The 18,656-nt window shown below is 38.9% G+C and overlaps 1 protein-coding gene and 1 long non-coding RNA gene across 2 annotated transcripts in view; both read right to left on the reverse strand.

The window, feature by feature from the left end:
• Nucleotides 1–18,656, reverse strand: part of LOC116715868 (NLR family CARD domain-containing protein 3-like) — a gene marked incomplete at its 3' end in the record, with an annotated part of 163,667 nt that overhangs the window by 82,957 nt on the left and 62,054 nt on the right. Inside the window, exons 8-9 of the mRNA XM_032556586.1 lie at nt 1,546–1,669; nt 929–1,062 (exon numbers count right to left, since the gene is read on the reverse strand). Of these exons, the coding sequence (XP_032412477.1) occupies nt 929–1,062; nt 1,546–1,669 (258 nt within the window). The remainder of the gene's footprint in view (nt 1–928; nt 1,063–1,545; nt 1,670–18,656) is intronic.
• LOC116715878 (uncharacterized) lies at nt 5,039–10,511 on the reverse strand. The gene is made up of 2 exons (XR_004338280.1): nt 10,409–10,511; nt 5,039–5,583 (listed from the first exon to the last, which is right to left on the reverse strand). It is a non-coding gene; the product is annotated as an uncharacterized LOC116715878 (long non-coding RNA).

Genomic DNA, 18,656 nt, shown 5'->3' on the forward strand with positions numbered 1-18,656 from the left:
TCATAGAGAGACATGGTGACTGTGGTCCAGATACATTAAAAGGGTTGAAATCAAACCTGTATTGAAGTTTCACAAATCAAAGCTTTAATGCAGCTTCGTTTAGGAAAAGAAAAAAAACTACAAACTTGGTTTTAGATATTCTGGCCTGAATAATCTACACCATGATTGAAGTCTACATATTTTAGTTTTTGAAGTAGATCACATTAAAGATGCTCAAAGTAGAAAGAAATTACGTGGAATTGTCCTTTAGTCATTTCCCAAATTAGAAACTCCAATTTTCCAGCAGAACCTTAAAGGCCTGGTGTAATAACCAATAAAAGTAGAACAAAAATCATTTTCAGCAAGGTCAGATTAACCATATTGGCAGCTGGGCAATTTGTTGACGTATAACTTTTGCCACCTCTCTTTTATTGTTTTATTATACACTTTATTTCTGTTAAGCTAAACGTCACATTAATATCAACCAAAACCCGATTGCTGCTCTCCTTAGCCATCCTCTCTGCTATTTCATTCCCCTTAACCTCATAATGTGCTGAAACACAAATAAAATTATCTGTAAGAATCATCAAATTGATTCTATGAAGTGTTTGTTTTATTTAGAGCTGATGGCATGTTATGCTGCAACATGACCCTTCAGAGTAAGAGTCTTCACTTATAATTTTAAAAATGAACAAAATAAAAAGTCAAATTTGTACATTTATCTTGTGGCCAATTTTTTGAACAGGCTCAAATTAAATGAGGACTTTATTAAGCCCAGTTACCTGGACATAAGTTCCAGTTACACCAGCTGGAAAAACACAGATTCAGTTGAAACAACTGACCACAAAAAGACTTTTAAACCTTAAATTTCCAAATCTCAACTAAAGATGTGGATCTGGTTCCACAGAGACAATAGAAGGAAGCTCTGATTGGAGGAGTTCAGTCTCACCTGGAGCACAGCTGCTCTGATTGGCTGTCAGCTGTCCAGATCCTGTTCTGGGTCGTTTCCCATAGACCGGATCCATCAGAACATTCTGACCCAAAGCACAGCAGGATGGATGCTCCTCCTCACCAAAGCTTCTCCTGTGAAGACATTTCTTCATCACTGAAATATTTCACTAGCAACAGGCTGGAGCTGAAGATGTTCATGAAGGTCCACAAAAAACAAGGGACCAGAAACTGGGTCAGAACAGAACCTCAGAACATTGATGATTTCTGATTTTTACTTCATTGAATTATATTTGGTATCATGACTGATGCCAGTGTTCCCAGTCTGGAAGATGCTGGGTTTCACTGCTTCAGTGGGTTTACAGACAATCTGAATTGTTGCTCTTCACAAGCTTGGTTGTTTTTGTTTCCATGCAACATTTTAATCCATATTAATTCATTCAGACCTTCATTCAAACTCTACTGATTTACTGACCAACATCCTTCATGTCCAACTTTAAATTAAGAAGTAAGAAAATTAAGTTACTGTTTATTAAAACACTGAAGATCAACCAGTTAATATCATTTAGATTTTATCTCTATAGATTCACATGAATCAGTTAGAAAATGGTTTCTTACTTTCTGTCTGATGGTTCAGGTTCATTACTGAAGTTTGGATCCCAACCTTTGGACCGGTCACTCCTCATAGATGGACTGATGGGTCCTGGAGGTTTTGCTCTGTCCTGATCTTCCATCTTCTGGCCTTTTGGAGAGAGAAACCAGAACCAGTCAGTCCAGTGATCCGGTTCCAGTAACTGTCCTGTGAAGCAGAAAGCTGGTTCCCATCATGTGTTCAGAGGATCAGAGTGAATCAGGTGAATGAATGAGTGAACATTTCCTATGAACTAGTGAACTTATTTAGCTCCCAGTGGACTTGAACGCATCATGACTCTATTGTAGCTCTGTATGGAGGGAGTCAGTGAGCAGAAGGTTCTGAGGGAGCAGCAGCTCAGGTCGGGTCCACAGCTCTCCTCCAGACAGAACCGGGTCCAGCTGGGATCTCAGCAACATGTCAGCCTCTGTGTGCAGCTCAGCAGGATTTCCTCTCAGCTCAAGAGACACAAAGCAGCTTTCAGGGACCACAGCATCCAGCTGAGGTACCAGCTGGACCCACTGCAAGGAATCATGGGTAAACAGCTGCTTCAATAGGGGGATGAAGCCCCCAAACACTCAGCGAGGCCTGAAACATATTTAGTCTATTGATCTGATTGAACTTCAAAATAAAGAGACACATTAATGCAACTCTTTTAGTTAGAAACTAGTTTGTTACAACTGATCTAAAATGTTTGTGAAATTATTTATTTTATTATTATTGCTCCATTTAAAAGTTTTGTTATTTTTAGGGTTGAACCGACTGCAGTTTTCTGGCTGATCGATTCCGATTTTGCAGATACTGATTGCTAAACACAGCAACCTTTCAGGTAAGAGTCAGTCTGGATCTGGATGCATTTTTCCAGCAGAGCTTTGAGAGACAAAGAGTTTCTTCCTGCTGAAAGGAGCAACAAGAGGAAAACCTGGAAAAAGATCAAACTCAGTGAGGAGGAAGAGAGGAAATCTGTGGACGGCTTAAAGCCGGTTCTGATCCACAGACAAGAGAAACATCAGTTTCTGCTGAACCCCAGACTGATGAGGGACGGAGTGATGTGATTCACTTCCTGCTGATTTCAACAAGCAGAGAAACTAGTTTACAATGTTTTAGTTCTGCTTTTTAGGTTAAAACACCAGAGAGAGTCGCTGCAGCAAGAACTGATGGACTGTAAAAGTTACATTAAGTTCTCAGTTTATTTAGATTAAATCTGAAAAGTTCATTATTGCTCCACACAAACAGATCAGCTTTAGATGCTGCTGTCATGGTAGATCATAGCTGATCATTCACCAGGTTAACTGCGCAGTAACTGAGCTGTGTGTTTATAGTGTGTTCAATATTTCTCTTTTTGTTCCTTATAGTCGCATAATGTAACCTCACTTAGCATCACTTTAGAAGCAGCAACGTCTCACAATAAAGTTTTTCATTTGATCTAATTCCTTTCTAGATCAGGCCTTCAATAAAGTAAACAGAGCGCTGCTGCGGGGACCAGGCCCTATGAGAGCCGAGCGACCCAGGCCGAGGTGACTGAGGCCCCGGGAAGCCTCGGTGGGTTCATCGGTTAGAAAGGCTCCAGAGAGCCGAGAGACACGGAGGGACCCGGAGCGGCAACACTTACCTCTAGTAACAAGTCAGCAAGTTATTTCCATCCTGCAGCTCAAAATGGAGGCTGATCTGAAGGAGACCAAAGTTGGTTTCAGTTTCTATTTCCACAGGAAGTTACGTAACTTGTGTTTTCCTCTAGAGCCAAAGTTTGATTCATCTGAATAAACATTAATAGTTCAGTTAGATTTAACAGAGTGAAAAAACTAGAGTGAAGATGGAAAAGCTTCAGTATTTCTGTTTTGCTGTTAGTGAAGCAGATCTGAAGCTGAGCAGCTTTTTTCATGGATTCAGCAGAAAACCAGCAGAACAAACTGCAGTTTAACAGGCGTTTGATGGAGGATTATGAGCGCTCACTGCCCTCTGGTGGTGAACTATCGCAACTACAGATATTCCTCTTCATATTAATTACAGTTTATTTGATCTCATTTTCACTTTTATCAGGCCAAATCAAATCAGCTTACATTAATGTTAAATAAGAGTCACTGCAGGGTTAGTACATGGAAAATAAAACTTATTCTATAAAAATCCTCCAAAAACGATTCACTGTGGGAAATTTTGAGACTCAAGGCCTGAAAAAATATAAATAATAAAAATGTGTTTGAAATAAAATTCAATCACCTGCGATAGGAGCATCAAGCAGGATTAAAGGGGCTAATAGAGAAAAATTAAATATAAAAAGTTAATAAAGTTTAAATTATTAGTATTTAATATTACTTAGTTAATTGCAGTCTTTTGTAGAACTGAATTAATCTGTAAATAAATGTATTACACATACAATATTATGCTGCTGCTGTTAATGTCATTTAAATAATTTTATCTGTTTTTAAAGACTGTCTACAGAAATAACAATATTATACGGTGGTGGTGCAAAACCTCAGCAGAGTTTAATTTCCTGCTTTGAATAAAAGTTTCAGGGAGGAAACAAGAAAAGTAAAATTTATTATTTAATATGAAAACTAATTGAGAAAATTAACTTTTATATCGCTCTTAATGTGAAAGTACTCACAGGAAGTGAATGGCGTTTGTAAACTCTAACTTTATCAAGTAGTTGTAGTTACCATCTGGGTCCACTAGAGGGCAAAACCCGCCCTGCTCTGATAATAATAGTTCAGTTCGCGGCTCTGCAGCTAAAACATCAACATCATTCTGACTGTTTCCAGGATAATTTAACTTTTCATAAATATTTTCCTACCTTCAGACCGGAAGCTCAGCATCTTAGCGTCTAAACCAGAGTTGTAGAGCTTTGATTCAGCTCTGTTGGAGCTGAAGCTCCAGTTTAGGAGCCACAGCTCCTCTGAAGCTGCTGCTGGAGCCTGTTAGCATCGTTAGCATCGTTAGCTCCGCTCAGAGTCTCTGCGGCTGTTTTCATCTCTGTGGAGCTGCTTCTAGTTCACACTGACAGAGAAAACATTGACATGAACCCAGGAGAAGAATCTGTCTTCATTTATCTCACTGGGAATCAGTGAGATAGAAGTGAGAACCTACGATTAAGCTGTAAAAATTATAAACACACTTCCTGTGACGTCTTTCAAAATAAAACACCGGAAAATATAATAACAGTACAGTTCTAGTTTAAAGAAGCTTACAAAGAAGCTTTCAAGGAAAAAACTGTATTGATTAATTAAAATGTTTCCATGTATTTTATTTAAACATCTTCAGTTTGAATAACGCAAAATAAATTTCTGCCGTAATTAGAAGCTTTAAAATCTAGATCAACTGAACAGGATGCTTCCGTCTTTACTAAATAAAGATGAAAGTTTTTAATTTTATACTTTATTTCTTTGTTGATCTGAATACAGAAACCTAAACATAATGGAGGACTAAAATAAAGGTGCTGTTACTATATTTGTACACAAACAGCTACATAGAAAAAACACAAAGAACATTATTAAAAACTTTATTGTCTCATTAAACACCCAGGAACCAACATTCGATAGAAGAAATGTGAAAAAGAAATAACATAACATTGGTGCAAAATACTGCAATTCCCAATATTCCTTTAAGACCCAGCAGATGTCGCTGTAGCTCCATTCAGAGAAGAGAAGCTGCAGCTTCGCTCTGATTTTCTCCTCTAATTTTACATTCAGCATATTTATCAGGTATTTCCTGTGGATAAAAATATTTGCAGCTCTCCCTCCGAATAAAAAACAACCCAGAATTTGGAGTGAAAAACTGTGACTCACCAAATCGAGACAGCTGTTTCCTGCTAATTATCTCGGAGGAAAATTGTGCAAAAAAACTTCCTGGAAAACCGAGAGTGACTAAAACTTCCTGAACGAGTTCCTCGATGCCATCTGCTGGCAAAAAGGACACAAAGACGCTTTAATCCCTCGTACTGTTGATGTTCCTCTGGCCTCCTGCTGCGTTTCCCCTTCGGTTGCAGCGATGTCTGAGGAAGAGGAGGAAGAGGAGAAACGATGGTGTCTCTGGGACGACAGAGAGAAACAGAGCAGCCTTCACCTCAGCTTCGCCTTTCACCATCTGCAGCTTCTGCAGTTTAGCAGCAGCAGCAACCAGATTATGTGCTTCTTTTAGTAATAATTGGAGTTTAATGGCTGCTTGAGATGAGATAAGTCACGATCGGCTGAAACCATCAGTATATATTCACACCGGCTGAAAATCTGAAGAGAAACTATTATCTAGAGCTTATAATTAAGTTGCAAGATGAACTTTGATGCATTTGTAATACAAAGAACTGCTTGAGTCAAAGAACATCTAGAAACACATCGAAGCCGAGAGAAACGCAGAGTTACGGCAGGTTGCTTTGAATTATGCAACTAAACACTTCAGGAGGTTGAAAAGATATTTACACTAAAAAAAGAGATAAATATTATTTTTCTCAGGTTGAAATGAATCAGATTAAACTTTCTCTGTTTTAGGTCACTGAGGAACATTATTTCTTTTTTCTCATTTCCTCAGTTTTTGGTTGATTCACCTTGAAAGGAGCAGAATTATGTCTTTTACAGGCACATAATGTTAGCATCAGTTATAAAAAAATGCAAAATATATCAAATGTAACTTACATAATTGGACTTAGTCATTTAACACCTTGAAATTGGGTCTCTGTCTCTTTAAAAACTCCCGCTCTTTCTCAAACTCCGCCTTCAGGAAGTCATCACAACATGGTTCCTCTATTAACCCTTTAACAGTTTTTACCAACGTTGAACTGAGAAGCAGCTCAGCAGATTCACCAAATGTTTGCTAACTGCTGCTGGCTAGTCTGAAGGAGCTGAGTGTGGGAGGAGCTGCATCTCGGAGGCGGGGCTACGTCCACCCAGACGTTTTTGGACAGCTGAATGGTTGCCGTGGAGATTAAATAATTTCTCAAACGTGCATGAAAGAATCAAGGTGTGTTTTTGATGAAGGAATAGCACTACAACAAAAAGTCACTTTTAAATAATACTGCCCTTTTAAAATATCAAACTTGGTTCAAATAATTTGAATTTCCTTCCACCAGTTCCTCACTCCCGACCAAACTGGTGTAACTGGGTGAGTTTATAAGCATTTTATTACATTTCCTCACAACTTCCCATAAGACCAAGACAGAGAAAATGTACTTTAGTCGATTAAAGCCACCAAAATAAACTGTAATCTGGCCTTATGTTGCTTTTAGAGTAATGACTGAGTGACCTTTCAGCCCATTTTAGCACAGCAGCATCTTAACAAGAACTTTTGATAAAGTTTATTATAGTTGCACAAACATAATGGAACTAATCTGCCTCCAACTAATTCAGATGCTGTGAATTAACCAATCAGACGCTTCAAAAGCAATGACATCATCATTTTGGCTTTTTACCAGAGACTAAATTAGTTTAAATTAAAACTAACCGTCTTTCCTCTCATTATTAATTTCCCAAAAATAAGTATTTTTTATAATCCATAAGCCATCAACCTTTAAGCTTGCATTAATTAATTTCTTATAAAGCTAGGGAAAATAAAGATGCATAAACATTAATGATGTTTTTTTTATTTATTGGCAGATTAATGTTTTTTCTGATACATTACATAATGACAGCACTCTGGTTTGGCTGCTGTTCTCCTCTAAGTGGTTTTTATTTTACTTTACAGAAGTTTTAAAGCTCTCCCAACTTTCCTTCTAATGGCAGCAGATTTTATTGTATTCTACATTAGATTTGATCAATAGCTCTCCAGGTTTTCTGAAGGTATTCAGAGGATTTTCTCACAATTTCTGTCCGGTCTTTGTACCGCAGCAGCGTTTAGTGTAGTGAAATAAAAGACAGGTGTAAAGTGGCAGGAACAAAGACGCTCAAAATGTCTAAACTCCAGCTTGTAGTTTATGTCTTGATTTTCATCCAGTTTAACAGATGAACTCTGACCTTGCCCAGCCTTTTATGGCTTTTGTGATTTGACACCTTCGTTCGTCACACACAGAAACATGTACCAGCTACGTACCGAGACGATGCGCTCTGCCACCCATTTGTTGAGACCAAATCAAATAAACTAAGAAATAAACTAAATTCAATACGGCCCCCAACAGCAAAACTTTCTTTTTTAAATCACAGTGTTTCCATTAAGAACATTTAGTTTTGAAATTGTGTAATTATTTTGTGAATTGAAGGGCAGCTAATGTGGAAAAGCGCCTCTGTTGCCTGGATTTTGAGCTCATAGCATGAAATGCTAATAGCAGGGGTGTCCAAGGTGTGGCCCGGGGGCCGTTTGTGGCCCTCTTAAGGATTTTTGCAGCCCTAATGGAGCAAATCTGGCCTCCATGTGACAATATTTTATTAACATTTATTAAAAAAAAAACCCTACTGTATTGTTTTTACCTCTAAAATATATATTTCTCAAATATCTATTGTTACAGCTAATCATGGATCCATTTAAGTGAATTTAAAGCAAGGACACTCTGCGGTCGGAGATTCGGATCAACTGACAAAACAGTTGGATTTTTATTTTGCAGATTTTGGTTCAGCTGCTAAATAAAAGCTGGAGAGTTTATATTTTGGAAACCAGTGTAGAGTCTGAAAACTTGTTATATATTTAAAACTCAATAATACATCCAGGCTGAAGCCTTTGTGCTATGAGTGACCTACACATTCAACAGACTCAGGCTGCCATATACAGATAAACACCACAGCTGGGAGGTCCAACATATACAAACAGTGGTGCCAAAGCACGTTGACATGTGGCAAGAGGAAGATGGAATCGAACCTACGCCCTTCCTATTACAAGACAACAACGCTACTCTCAGAATCTTGACTTTTGGATCCCACAGAGGAATGTTACTGACAACCTCAAAATATACTTCAGTTTTCCTGATTCAGCTCAATTCTTCCTCTAAAACCAGGTTCTGAGTCTCTGACGTCAGCAATTATAAATCACTGCAATTAATAAACATGATTTGATTTTAAAATAATTGGACATCATTTATTCTCCTTGTTAATTTATCATTTCTCTTTCATACGTTTTATTCATTGTTAGCTTTCAGTGCCTGCGATGGACTGGTGACCTGTCCAGGGTGAACCCCGCCTCTCGTCTGGTGACAGCTGGAGCTGGGCCCCACCGGCCCCCCTCACCACCCTGCAGGGATCAACGTGTTCAGATCATGGATGGAAAGATTTGATGGTAGATTGTCTCCCTTAAGACCTCACTGAAAACAGCTTCATAGTTGATGCCTCAACATCAACTGATTCTATCATATTGCTGACTATTTTTTCTACTTCTAACATAAACAGGTAAAGAAGTAACCTAGAAATGTTTTCCCAGCCCAGGCATCCGGTCCCAATCATCATCAGTTCTGATGATGTCACATGCATAGCGAGTCCGCTACGTCTTAAAATTGTAAGTCAGACTTTTTTCTTTGCCATTTTTCTGTACTCTTTAAAATACAAATGTTCTTTTTTGTAGGTTTCTGTAAAGTGCAGTGAATGGGAATGTTCTGCCGTTGATCCTCACTGTTCTTAGGAAGGAGAAATGTCAGTATGTTTGCAATAATACTGGAATACTGTGATATTAAATTAAAACAATACTCTGTCCTTGGTTAAATATTTCTCACATTTCCTCTAAAGTGTACCTATTGTTTCATTGTACTAATTTTCATAAGCATGTTGTCTGCAAATTTTGAATGTATTGACAATTTGTACAATTCTGTAATAGTATATTGGCAATGTACTCTTGAAAAATGTAAATATATTTCAAATAAAATGTGATTTGTTATGCATGCCTGCATCCAACTCTATGACCAACATTCACCATCCGACCCGATGGAACTGGAGAGGTTCTGAAGGAGGAATGGCAGAGGATCCCCAAATCCAGCTGTGAAAAACTAGTTGCATCATTTCCAAGAAGACTCATGGCTGTACAAGCTAAAAAGGGGTTTCTACTGAGCAAAAGGTCTGAATACTTATGACCATGTGATGTTTCAGTTTTTCTTTTTTTTAATAAATTTACAAAGCTTTCTACAATTCTGTATGTTTTCTGTCAAGAGGGGATGCTGAGTATACATTAATGAGAAATAATATGAACTTTTCTGAGATTAGCAAATGGCTGCAATGAAACAGAGTGAGAAATTTAAAGGGGTATGAATACGTTTCATTCATTAATTCACCAGGGACTTTGATTTTCCTCATTAAAACAAAATCAGAGTAAAGGAAAAACATGGATATTTGAAATGTCCGTGATTGTATTCAGTGACTCAAATATAAAATACATAAAACAACTTTCCTAGCAAGTTGGCAAACAGCTGTGGAAATTATTGCTGTGATTCAACCAACAATTTTATGATTTTCTAATGAGCAAACATTTAAAACCAGAAAGACTCAGAAATGGAGCGATGGTCAGAAAGAGGTCAAGTTTTCCATATTAAAGAAAGTCCATAAAGTAACGCATTTGATCCAAAATGTCTGATTCAATCTGGATTTTCTACTGATAAAAGCCCAGAGAAATCCTCTCTGATCAATAAATTATTGACTTCATATTGAAATATTTTCCATCCACCAATCAGGAACCCAGATATCTCAGCCGGGCCACAAACACTCAGAACCTACTGGTACCAGTTTGACTCCACTATGAAACTGGGAGCAAACTCAGCTTGTTGTCTGGGTTACAGATGAAAACTCAGAGAAAATCAGAGTTCCTGATTGAAACCAGGTGCTGCAGCTCTGCATCAAAACCAGAACCAGAACCAGAACCAGAACCAGGCCCAGTTCTGGTTCTGGTTCTGTCCAGCAGCTCAAAGAGAGAAAACCCAGTCAGGACTGGAAACCAGAAGAATGTGGAGTTAAAACTCACCTGATCAGATCTTTGCTTCTCCTTCTGTTCACACAAACCGAGTCGGAACGAACTGGACCCGATTCTCCAGAACTTGAACCGGACCCACCTGAGGCTCCGCCCCCTCTCACAGCAGAGGTGTGTTGCTAATGAGAAGAATCCTGTCTGATCATCACTACCAGGAAATAAATGGAAAATAACAACCAGTTCACATTTCAGTTTAAAGATTATTTATGTCTAAACATTTCAAGATTTTTTTTCCATGACTATTTCATTAAATTAATAAAGATTTTCAAGTTGATCAGATTCAGTTTTATCTATAAAGACTTTTATAAAATAGCCAAAGCTGCACCAAGTTTCTGCTCAGCAACACAATAAACCACTAATAATAGTTTCTGCTTGTTCTAATCCTCAGCGCTCACGTAGCAGAGCTCACTTCATTTCAGCCTCCTGCCTCTGACTCCCCAGAGGATCCATCACTCTGCGTCTCTGAGGTCTGAGTCCGGGTCCAGAAAATTATCTTTACACCCGTCTGGCCCCCCGGCACTGCAGAACAGGACATTACCTGTCCAGATCGCTACAAAAAACATTGACAAAAAAACAGAAATATAAAATACAGCGGACCTAATTCAAACCTAATTCAACATTTATAAAGAATCCTATGTCCTTTTTTCTTGCACCCCTTCAAATAAAGTCTTACCAAATTTACTTCCTTGCAACCACATTGTTTTAAATAATATCACACCCTGGTTCACTTACACCTGCTTAGTTGTTTATGCTGTGGATTAATTTCACATTGAAACATTGTAAATAAAACATCAGCAAAACAAGAAGTGAACACTCACCTGATCCAGACGCTGCTCTTCTTCTTCTTCTTCTTTTTTGGCGGTTGGCAAGCAACTTATTGATGTGCATTACCGCCATGAACTGGAATGGAGTGTGGATCGGGATGCTACATATATTTTCCCCCAAACCCCCCAAAAAAGAAAAATAAAAGAAACCTTATATCCTTTCTATCAATTTCGTTTTCTTAAGATAATTTATTAAATAACAAAAATATACAGACTCTGCTCTGCTGCTGCATGGAGTCTGAACCGGTTCTGATCCAAACCTGACTAGAGCTGACACACCTGAGGCTCCGCCCCCTGACCCAGCTGAGGCTCCGCCTCCTTCCAGGTGACAATAAACACCTTTATTTTCATGTTTTCCTTTGTATGAGTTGAGCTGTAAAACTTTAGGTCAGATTTGAACTTTTTCAGGTTTTTCTCAGTTTTCTGCTCATTTCCAACCAACATTTTATTGCAGGAAATCATTTCAGGAAGGAACCAGAAGATTCAGGAGTCTGGGAGATGAGACTGTAACCGACCTGAACACTGAGGCCCCAGAGCGCCCCCTGCAGGATCTGCTGCACCATTAACCAGACAGAAATGGCAGTTTTATACAAGTTATTATTCTAATTCAATAGCTGATTTAATTCATCGAGTTTTGATTGAAAAGATTGATTCTCATCTGTTTTATTAAAAAAACATCTTCAGTCTGAATACTGCAAAAATAAACTGCTGGCTAAATTAGTAGCTTAAAGCTGAAATCAACTTGAGATGTTTCTGCTTTTACTAATTTAAGCTGTGAAACTAAATGTGAAAACTTATAATACAGCAAAAATGGCCTGGAGGATTAAAATGAAGGTTTAGTTATTATATGTGTACACAGTCAGCTGCATAAAAATACACAAAGATTTTTTAAAAACTTTATTTGGTCGTTAAACATCCAGCAACCCACATTGCATTAGAAGAATGATGAAAATCAAACATGAACCAATCAGCACATTATCCCAGTGATTCTCTGAGGTTTGAATAAATCAGTAAAATCACAGTAAAGAGCCTGAAGTTCTCTAGAAAACTCAAAACATGAAATATGGAGTTAAAAAAGTAAAAACCAAAACAAACTGAGAGAAATTAAAGCTGAGAATCAATGATGACGTCAAACTTCAAGATTTAGTTTTTACAATGAACATAAAATATATAAAATCTTTTTTTTTCCAGGTTCCACATGTTCCTGAAAACTGCTCTAAGATCAGAGTTTCTGTAGGACATCCAGTTCTAAACTGGTTAAACTGGTTTCTGTGATGGAAGCTGAAGTTTCTCTGCAGTTTCCAGTAAAGCATCTTTTTATCTGTGGAGCTTTGAGGAACATTTTCATGTCAGCAGAAGGAAGAAGCAGCAGAGAAAAGAGGTTTGAAGTGTCTTTCATGGCTTCAAAGCTGAACTGAAAATGATTCCCATGTTTCCATTCTCAGACCATTTCTGGTTCCAGGATGAAAATGAATCAGAGAGAAAAAAGATCAACTTTCCAGTTGAATCCAGTTCAGATCAAAACTCCATGAAGCCTCTAAATGGAGCCCAGTTTGAATTGGATCTTTATTGATCCTAAGAGACAAACAATATCAGACACTAAATGACAACACGAGAAAATAAACGGGAGGAAAACCTTGGAGGTCAGAGGTCATCATCATGATCCAGTCAGAGTCTCTTTAGACTCAAACTGCTGCAGCTTCAACCTCTGAGGATCAGCAGGACACTGAGACCATTTTCTACTTCACAGAGATCAGAACCTGCAGAGAGAAGAAGGAAGGAGAGAGCAGATCAGTGAGTGTTTCCAGCCTCTCTCCAGCAGCAGTCAGTGACGCAGCACATCCACTAGATGGTTTCCAGGCTGCAGTCAGACTGATCTCAGAGCTGTGACCAAGATGAACCTGATCAGTTGTTTCCTGTTGAACTGAGAGAACAAACAGATCTGAGATCAGATCTGCTGCTGCCACAGTTTGATGGATGAGGACCACTGTCTCTAGACATGTTGGACGGCTGGACGCTGGAGTCCAGCTGGACTTCCTGGAGACATGGACACAGCAACAACACTCATCTTCACACCAACACAAATGGAGGAACACAGCAAGCTGCTGCTCCTCTGATTGGCTGATTGCTGTCTCTGTGTCCAATCAGGAAGCCTGAACCATTCTCCTCCCACTGAGAAGCTGCAGCTTTACTGGGAACACTGGATCTTTGCTTTGATGCTAACTGGGTTTAGTTCAATATGCTGACAGCAGCTGGACTCACTACAAACATTTACTTACTTTAAAGTCTTTACAAGATTCTTCAGCTGCTGAACATCTGAATCCTTCAGGTTGTTTATTCCCAGGTCCAGTTCTGTCAGACGGGTCGTTTTGGACTTCAGAGTTGAGGCCAAATAATCACAGCTGATCTTTGACAAACTGCAGTAACACAATCTGAATAAAGAATAAAAGATGTGAGCTGAAGCCAACAGGATGCAGGTTAACCAGTCCAACAGAACCAGTTAAAGATTCTCATCAATATTAATGCCAACAAGCTGCTGCTTCAATAAAGACCTGCTGACTTCAGAACCAGAACCAGAACCAGAACCTGGTACTGGGTCATGTTGTGTTGGAGGATTTTAGTCAGTAAAATCATTCCAGGTTCTGATCAAACTGTTGAAGCATCAATCATTGATTATTGATTTGTTCCTGTCAGATTTCAGGAATTCACTTTTCTAGACTGGGTTGAATGACCTTTGACCTGCTTCACATGAGGGGGATTTCTACACACTGGGGGTCCGAATGCTGTCCTGTTCTGACCTCAGATCAGCAGGTCCAACTCAGTTACACAGAGGGACTAAATTAAACTCTGGATCCAAGTCCAGGAACAAACTCAGAAAATATTTATTAGAACAGAAGAAATTAATTTGATTTATGATCAATTATATATAATTATTCACAGAAATATCAATAATTATATGATTACATACTTCAATGTCTTCAGTCTGCAGCCTTCAGTCTGTAGAAAACCACAGAGCTCCTTCACTCCAGAACCTTCCAGGTTGGTGCTGATCAGGTCCAGTTTTGTCAGGTGGGTCGGTTTGGACTTCAGAGCTGAGAACAGAGAAGTCCAGCTGGTCTCTGACAACCTGCAGCCCCTCAATCTGAATAAAGAATAAAAGATGTGAGCTGAAGCCAACAGGATGCAGGTTAACCAGTCCAACAGAACCAGTTAAAGATTCTCATCAATATTAATGCCAACAAGCTGCTGCTTCAATAAAGACCTGCTGACTTCAGAACCAGAACCAGAACCAGAACCTGGTACTGGGTCATGTTGTGTTGGAGGATTTTAGTCAGTAAAATCATTCCAGGTTCTGATCAAAGTGTTGAAGCATCAATCATTGATTATTGATTTGTTCCTGTCAGATTCCAGGAATTCACTTTTCTTGACTGGGTTGAATGACCTTTGACCTGCTTCACATGAGGGGGATTTCTACACACTGGGGGTCCGAATGCTGTCCTGTTCTGACCTCAGATCAGCAGGTCCAACTCAGTTACACAGAGGGACTAAATTAAACTCTGGATCCAAGTCCAGGAACAAACTCAGAAAATATTTATTAGAACAGAAGAAATTAATTTGATTTATGATCAATTATATATAATTATTCACAGAAATATCAATAATTATATAATTACATACATCAATTTCTCCAGTCTGCAGCCTTCAGTCTGTAGAAAACCACAGAGCTCCTTCACTACAGAATCTTCCAGGTTGGTTCTGCTCAGGTCCAGTTTTGTCAGGTGGGTCGGGTTGGACTTCAGAGCTGAGAACAGAGAAGTCCAGCTGGTCTCTGACAACCTGCAGTCCCACAATCTGAATAAAGAATAAAAGATGTGAGCTGAAGCCAACAGGATGCAGGTTAACCAGTCCAACAGAACCAGTTAAAGATTCTCATCAATATTAATGCCAACAAGCTGCTGCTTCAATAAAGACCTGCTGACTTCAGAACCAGAACCAGAACCAGAACCTGGTACTGGGTCATGTTGTGTTGGAGGATTTTAGTCAGTAAAATCCTTCCAGGTTCTGATCAAAGTGTTGAAGCATCAATCATTGATTATTGATTTGTTCCTGTCAGATTCCAGGAATTCACTTTTCTAGACTGGGTTGAATGACCTTTGACCTGCTTCACATGAGGGGGATTTCTACACACTGGGGGTCCGAATGCTGTCCTGTTCTGACCTCAGATCAGCAGGTCCAACTCAGTTACACAGAGGGACTAAATTAAACTCTGGATCCAAATCCAGGAACAAACTCAGAAAATATTTATTAGAACAGAAGAAATTAATTTGATTTATGATCAATTATATATAATTATTCACAGAAATATCAATAATTATATAATTACATACATCAATTTCTCCAGTCTGCAGCCTTCAGTCTGTAGAAAACCACAGAGCTCCTTCACTACAGAATCTTCCAGGTTGGTTCTGCTCAGGTCCAGTTTTGTCAGGTGGGTCGGGTTGGACTTCAGAGCTGAGAACAGAGAAGTCCTGCTGGTCTCTGACAAACTGCAGTCCCACAATCTGAATAAAGAATAAAAGATGTGAGCTGAAGCCAACAGGATGCAGGTTAACCAGTCCAACAGAACCAGTTAAAGATTCTCATCAATATTAATGCCAACAAGCTGCTGCTTCAATAAAGACCTGCTGACTTCAGAACCAGAACCAGAACCAGAACCTGGTACTGGGTCATGTTGTGTTGGAGGATTTTAGTCAGTAAAATCATTCCAGGTTCTGATCAAACTGTTGAAGCATCAATCATTGATTATTGATTTGTTCCTGTCAGATTCCAGGAATTCACTTTTCTAGACTGGGTTGAATGACCTTTGACCTGCTTCACATGAGGGGGATTTCTACACACTTGGGGTCCGAATGCTGTCCTGTTCTGACCTCAGATCAGCAGGTCCAACTCAGTTACACAGAGGGACTAAATTAAACTCTGGATCCAAGTCCAGGAACAAACTCAGAAAATATTTATTAGAACAGAAGAAATTAATTTGATTTATGATCAATTATATATAATTATTCACAGAAATATCAATAACTATATAATTACATACTCCAATATCTTCAGTCTGCAGCCTTCAGTCGGTAGAAAACCACAGAGCTCCTTCACTACAGAATCTCCCAGGTTGGTTCCGATCAGGTACAGTCTTGTCAGATGGGTCGGTTTGGACTTCAGAGCTGAGAACAGAGAAGTCCAGCTGGTCTCTGACAAACTGCAGTCCATCAATCTGAATAAAGAATAAAAGATGTGAGCTGAAGCCAACAGGATGCAGGTTAAAACTGAAATATGAACAAATAAATAATAAAAATGTAGAAAATTAATTTCCCTGAATGTAAAAGAAACATGATGAACTGATTCTAACATCTGATCCAGTCAAACTGGTTTAAAGAGTCCAAACCAGCAGAACCAGAACATTTGATCAATAAAGAAACTCAAAGTTTTCTAACAGCCTGGATGAGTTGAGCTATTTCTGCTGGTTCCTGATCATCAGCTGGAGACCCGACTTGGTAACTGGATCAGAACCACTCAGTTTCTTCATTAATGGCCTTGGGTTCTTATTAAAGCTGCTGAAAGCCAATGGAGGCCATTATTTCCTAAGGAGACGTGACCTGATGAAGCATCATCACAGAGACGAGGCTCCAACCGACTGACAGCTGTCAGACTGAAGAGGACGGTTCCTCTCTGACCCGGCCCAACAGAACCACAGCTTCAGGACAAAGCTGAGGAACCTGCTGCTGCTGCAAACCTCACTTTCATTCATTTCATCTAGATTTGCTTTTCTACAATCAGTCATTTCTTAGATTTGGTCATTAATGATGATTTGAACTTGTCAGTGTTTGTGGCTCGACTCTGGAGGAACAACATTTCATTCTGGATGTAAAGATGAGAATCAGAAATGAGAAATAAAACAATCTGAATCTTTACCAAACCAAACTGAAACATCTCCATCATTAATTTACATCATTTGAATTATTTTACTCATTTTGTTCATCAGTAAAAAACATTTTAAAGTAAAAACTGAAAAACAAAGTTCAATAATCTCAAAGTCTGAAATTAGAAAAAAATAATATATAAGGTAAAAAGTTTTAGAGATTTTATTCTGACATTTAAACAGGTTGTTTTAAAATAAAATATATTAGAATAAAAGCATTAATTAAACTAATGTTTAAAGTATAAATGAATGATTTTATTGTATAAATAAAGAAAACAAACCTCAGAATCTTCACTTTACTGACTGAACTCTCCAGGATCTCAACCAGAGGCTTCAGATCAGAGTCTCCACCTCCATCTATGTTGATCTGATTTATTTCCAGTTCAGTCAGATCTGGGTTGGACTTCAGAGCCGAGGCCAAAACTTCACATTCAGCATTTCGGATCAAACAGCCACCAAGTCTGTGATTAGAGAAGAAATAAATTCAGTTCTAATGAAATCAATCTGGATCATAAACAGACTAAAATATGATAACAGTGATGTCATCATCTGATCAACATCTGATCTTCAATTTACTGAGTTTGACCGCACAGAGAATCTGTGCAGTTCCTGGTTAAAGTCCAGGTTCTGGTTCTGGTTCTGGTCCAGGCTTCATGTCCTCAGACCTTCAGCTGCAGTCAGATGTTGAAGATCTTCTATCATCTGTGAAGGAAAGTTCAGTTTTCTCTGCAGCATCTGATGGAGCTGCAGCATCAGAGCCTCAAAGGAGCTGAAGCAGCTGATGAAGAGGCTGACTGAGCTGATGAAGGAAACTACTGGAGATGATGGAGAGGAGGAGGAACTGCTCACAGCTCGGACTTGGACTAGACCGTTTGGCTCAGAGGAACAAAGGTTTGGATGTCAGAAGAAATTGTTGCTAAACTCCTAAAGAGCTGAAGACCAAAACAGAGCGTTTGGGTCCAGCAGCATTTTTCATGGTGAAGCAGTGAAAGTTCTCCAGTAACTAGAAGAGGCTGGGATGTCTAAAGGGTTGAAGCTCATGTCTCTCCAGGTCTTCATGGCTAACAGCTTCAACAAAAGCTGCAGATGAAGAGTTGATGAGGAAAATGGTTCCAGCTCTGGAAGCAGAGTTCTCAGAGCTTTGGGAGGATCTGACAGAAACTAGGACTTTTTCTGGAGCCAGACAACAATCACCACATTTTGCTCTCATTTACAAACTCAGAGGAAACTAGTGGGAGGAGGAAAAGTTGGTTCACTAAGTTTCTAACTGGTTTCCATGACAACAGCAGCAATTATTGGGGTTATTTTAAAGTGTCCATCAAACCTAAACAGTAATTTTATAATTTAAAAAAAGGCAAAGATCCTAAAAGGAGTAGCGGCTCAATGAGTGAAGAGGAGTTTAAAGTGTAAAAGTCTCTCTGGCTGATTGGATCTTTCAGAT

The sequence above is a fragment of the Xiphophorus hellerii genome, chromosome 24 (assembly GCF_003331165.1).
Source record: "Xiphophorus hellerii strain 12219 chromosome 24, Xiphophorus_hellerii-4.1, whole genome shotgun sequence".
Taxonomy (NCBI): Eukaryota; Metazoa; Chordata; class Actinopteri; order Cyprinodontiformes; family Poeciliidae; genus Xiphophorus; species Xiphophorus hellerii.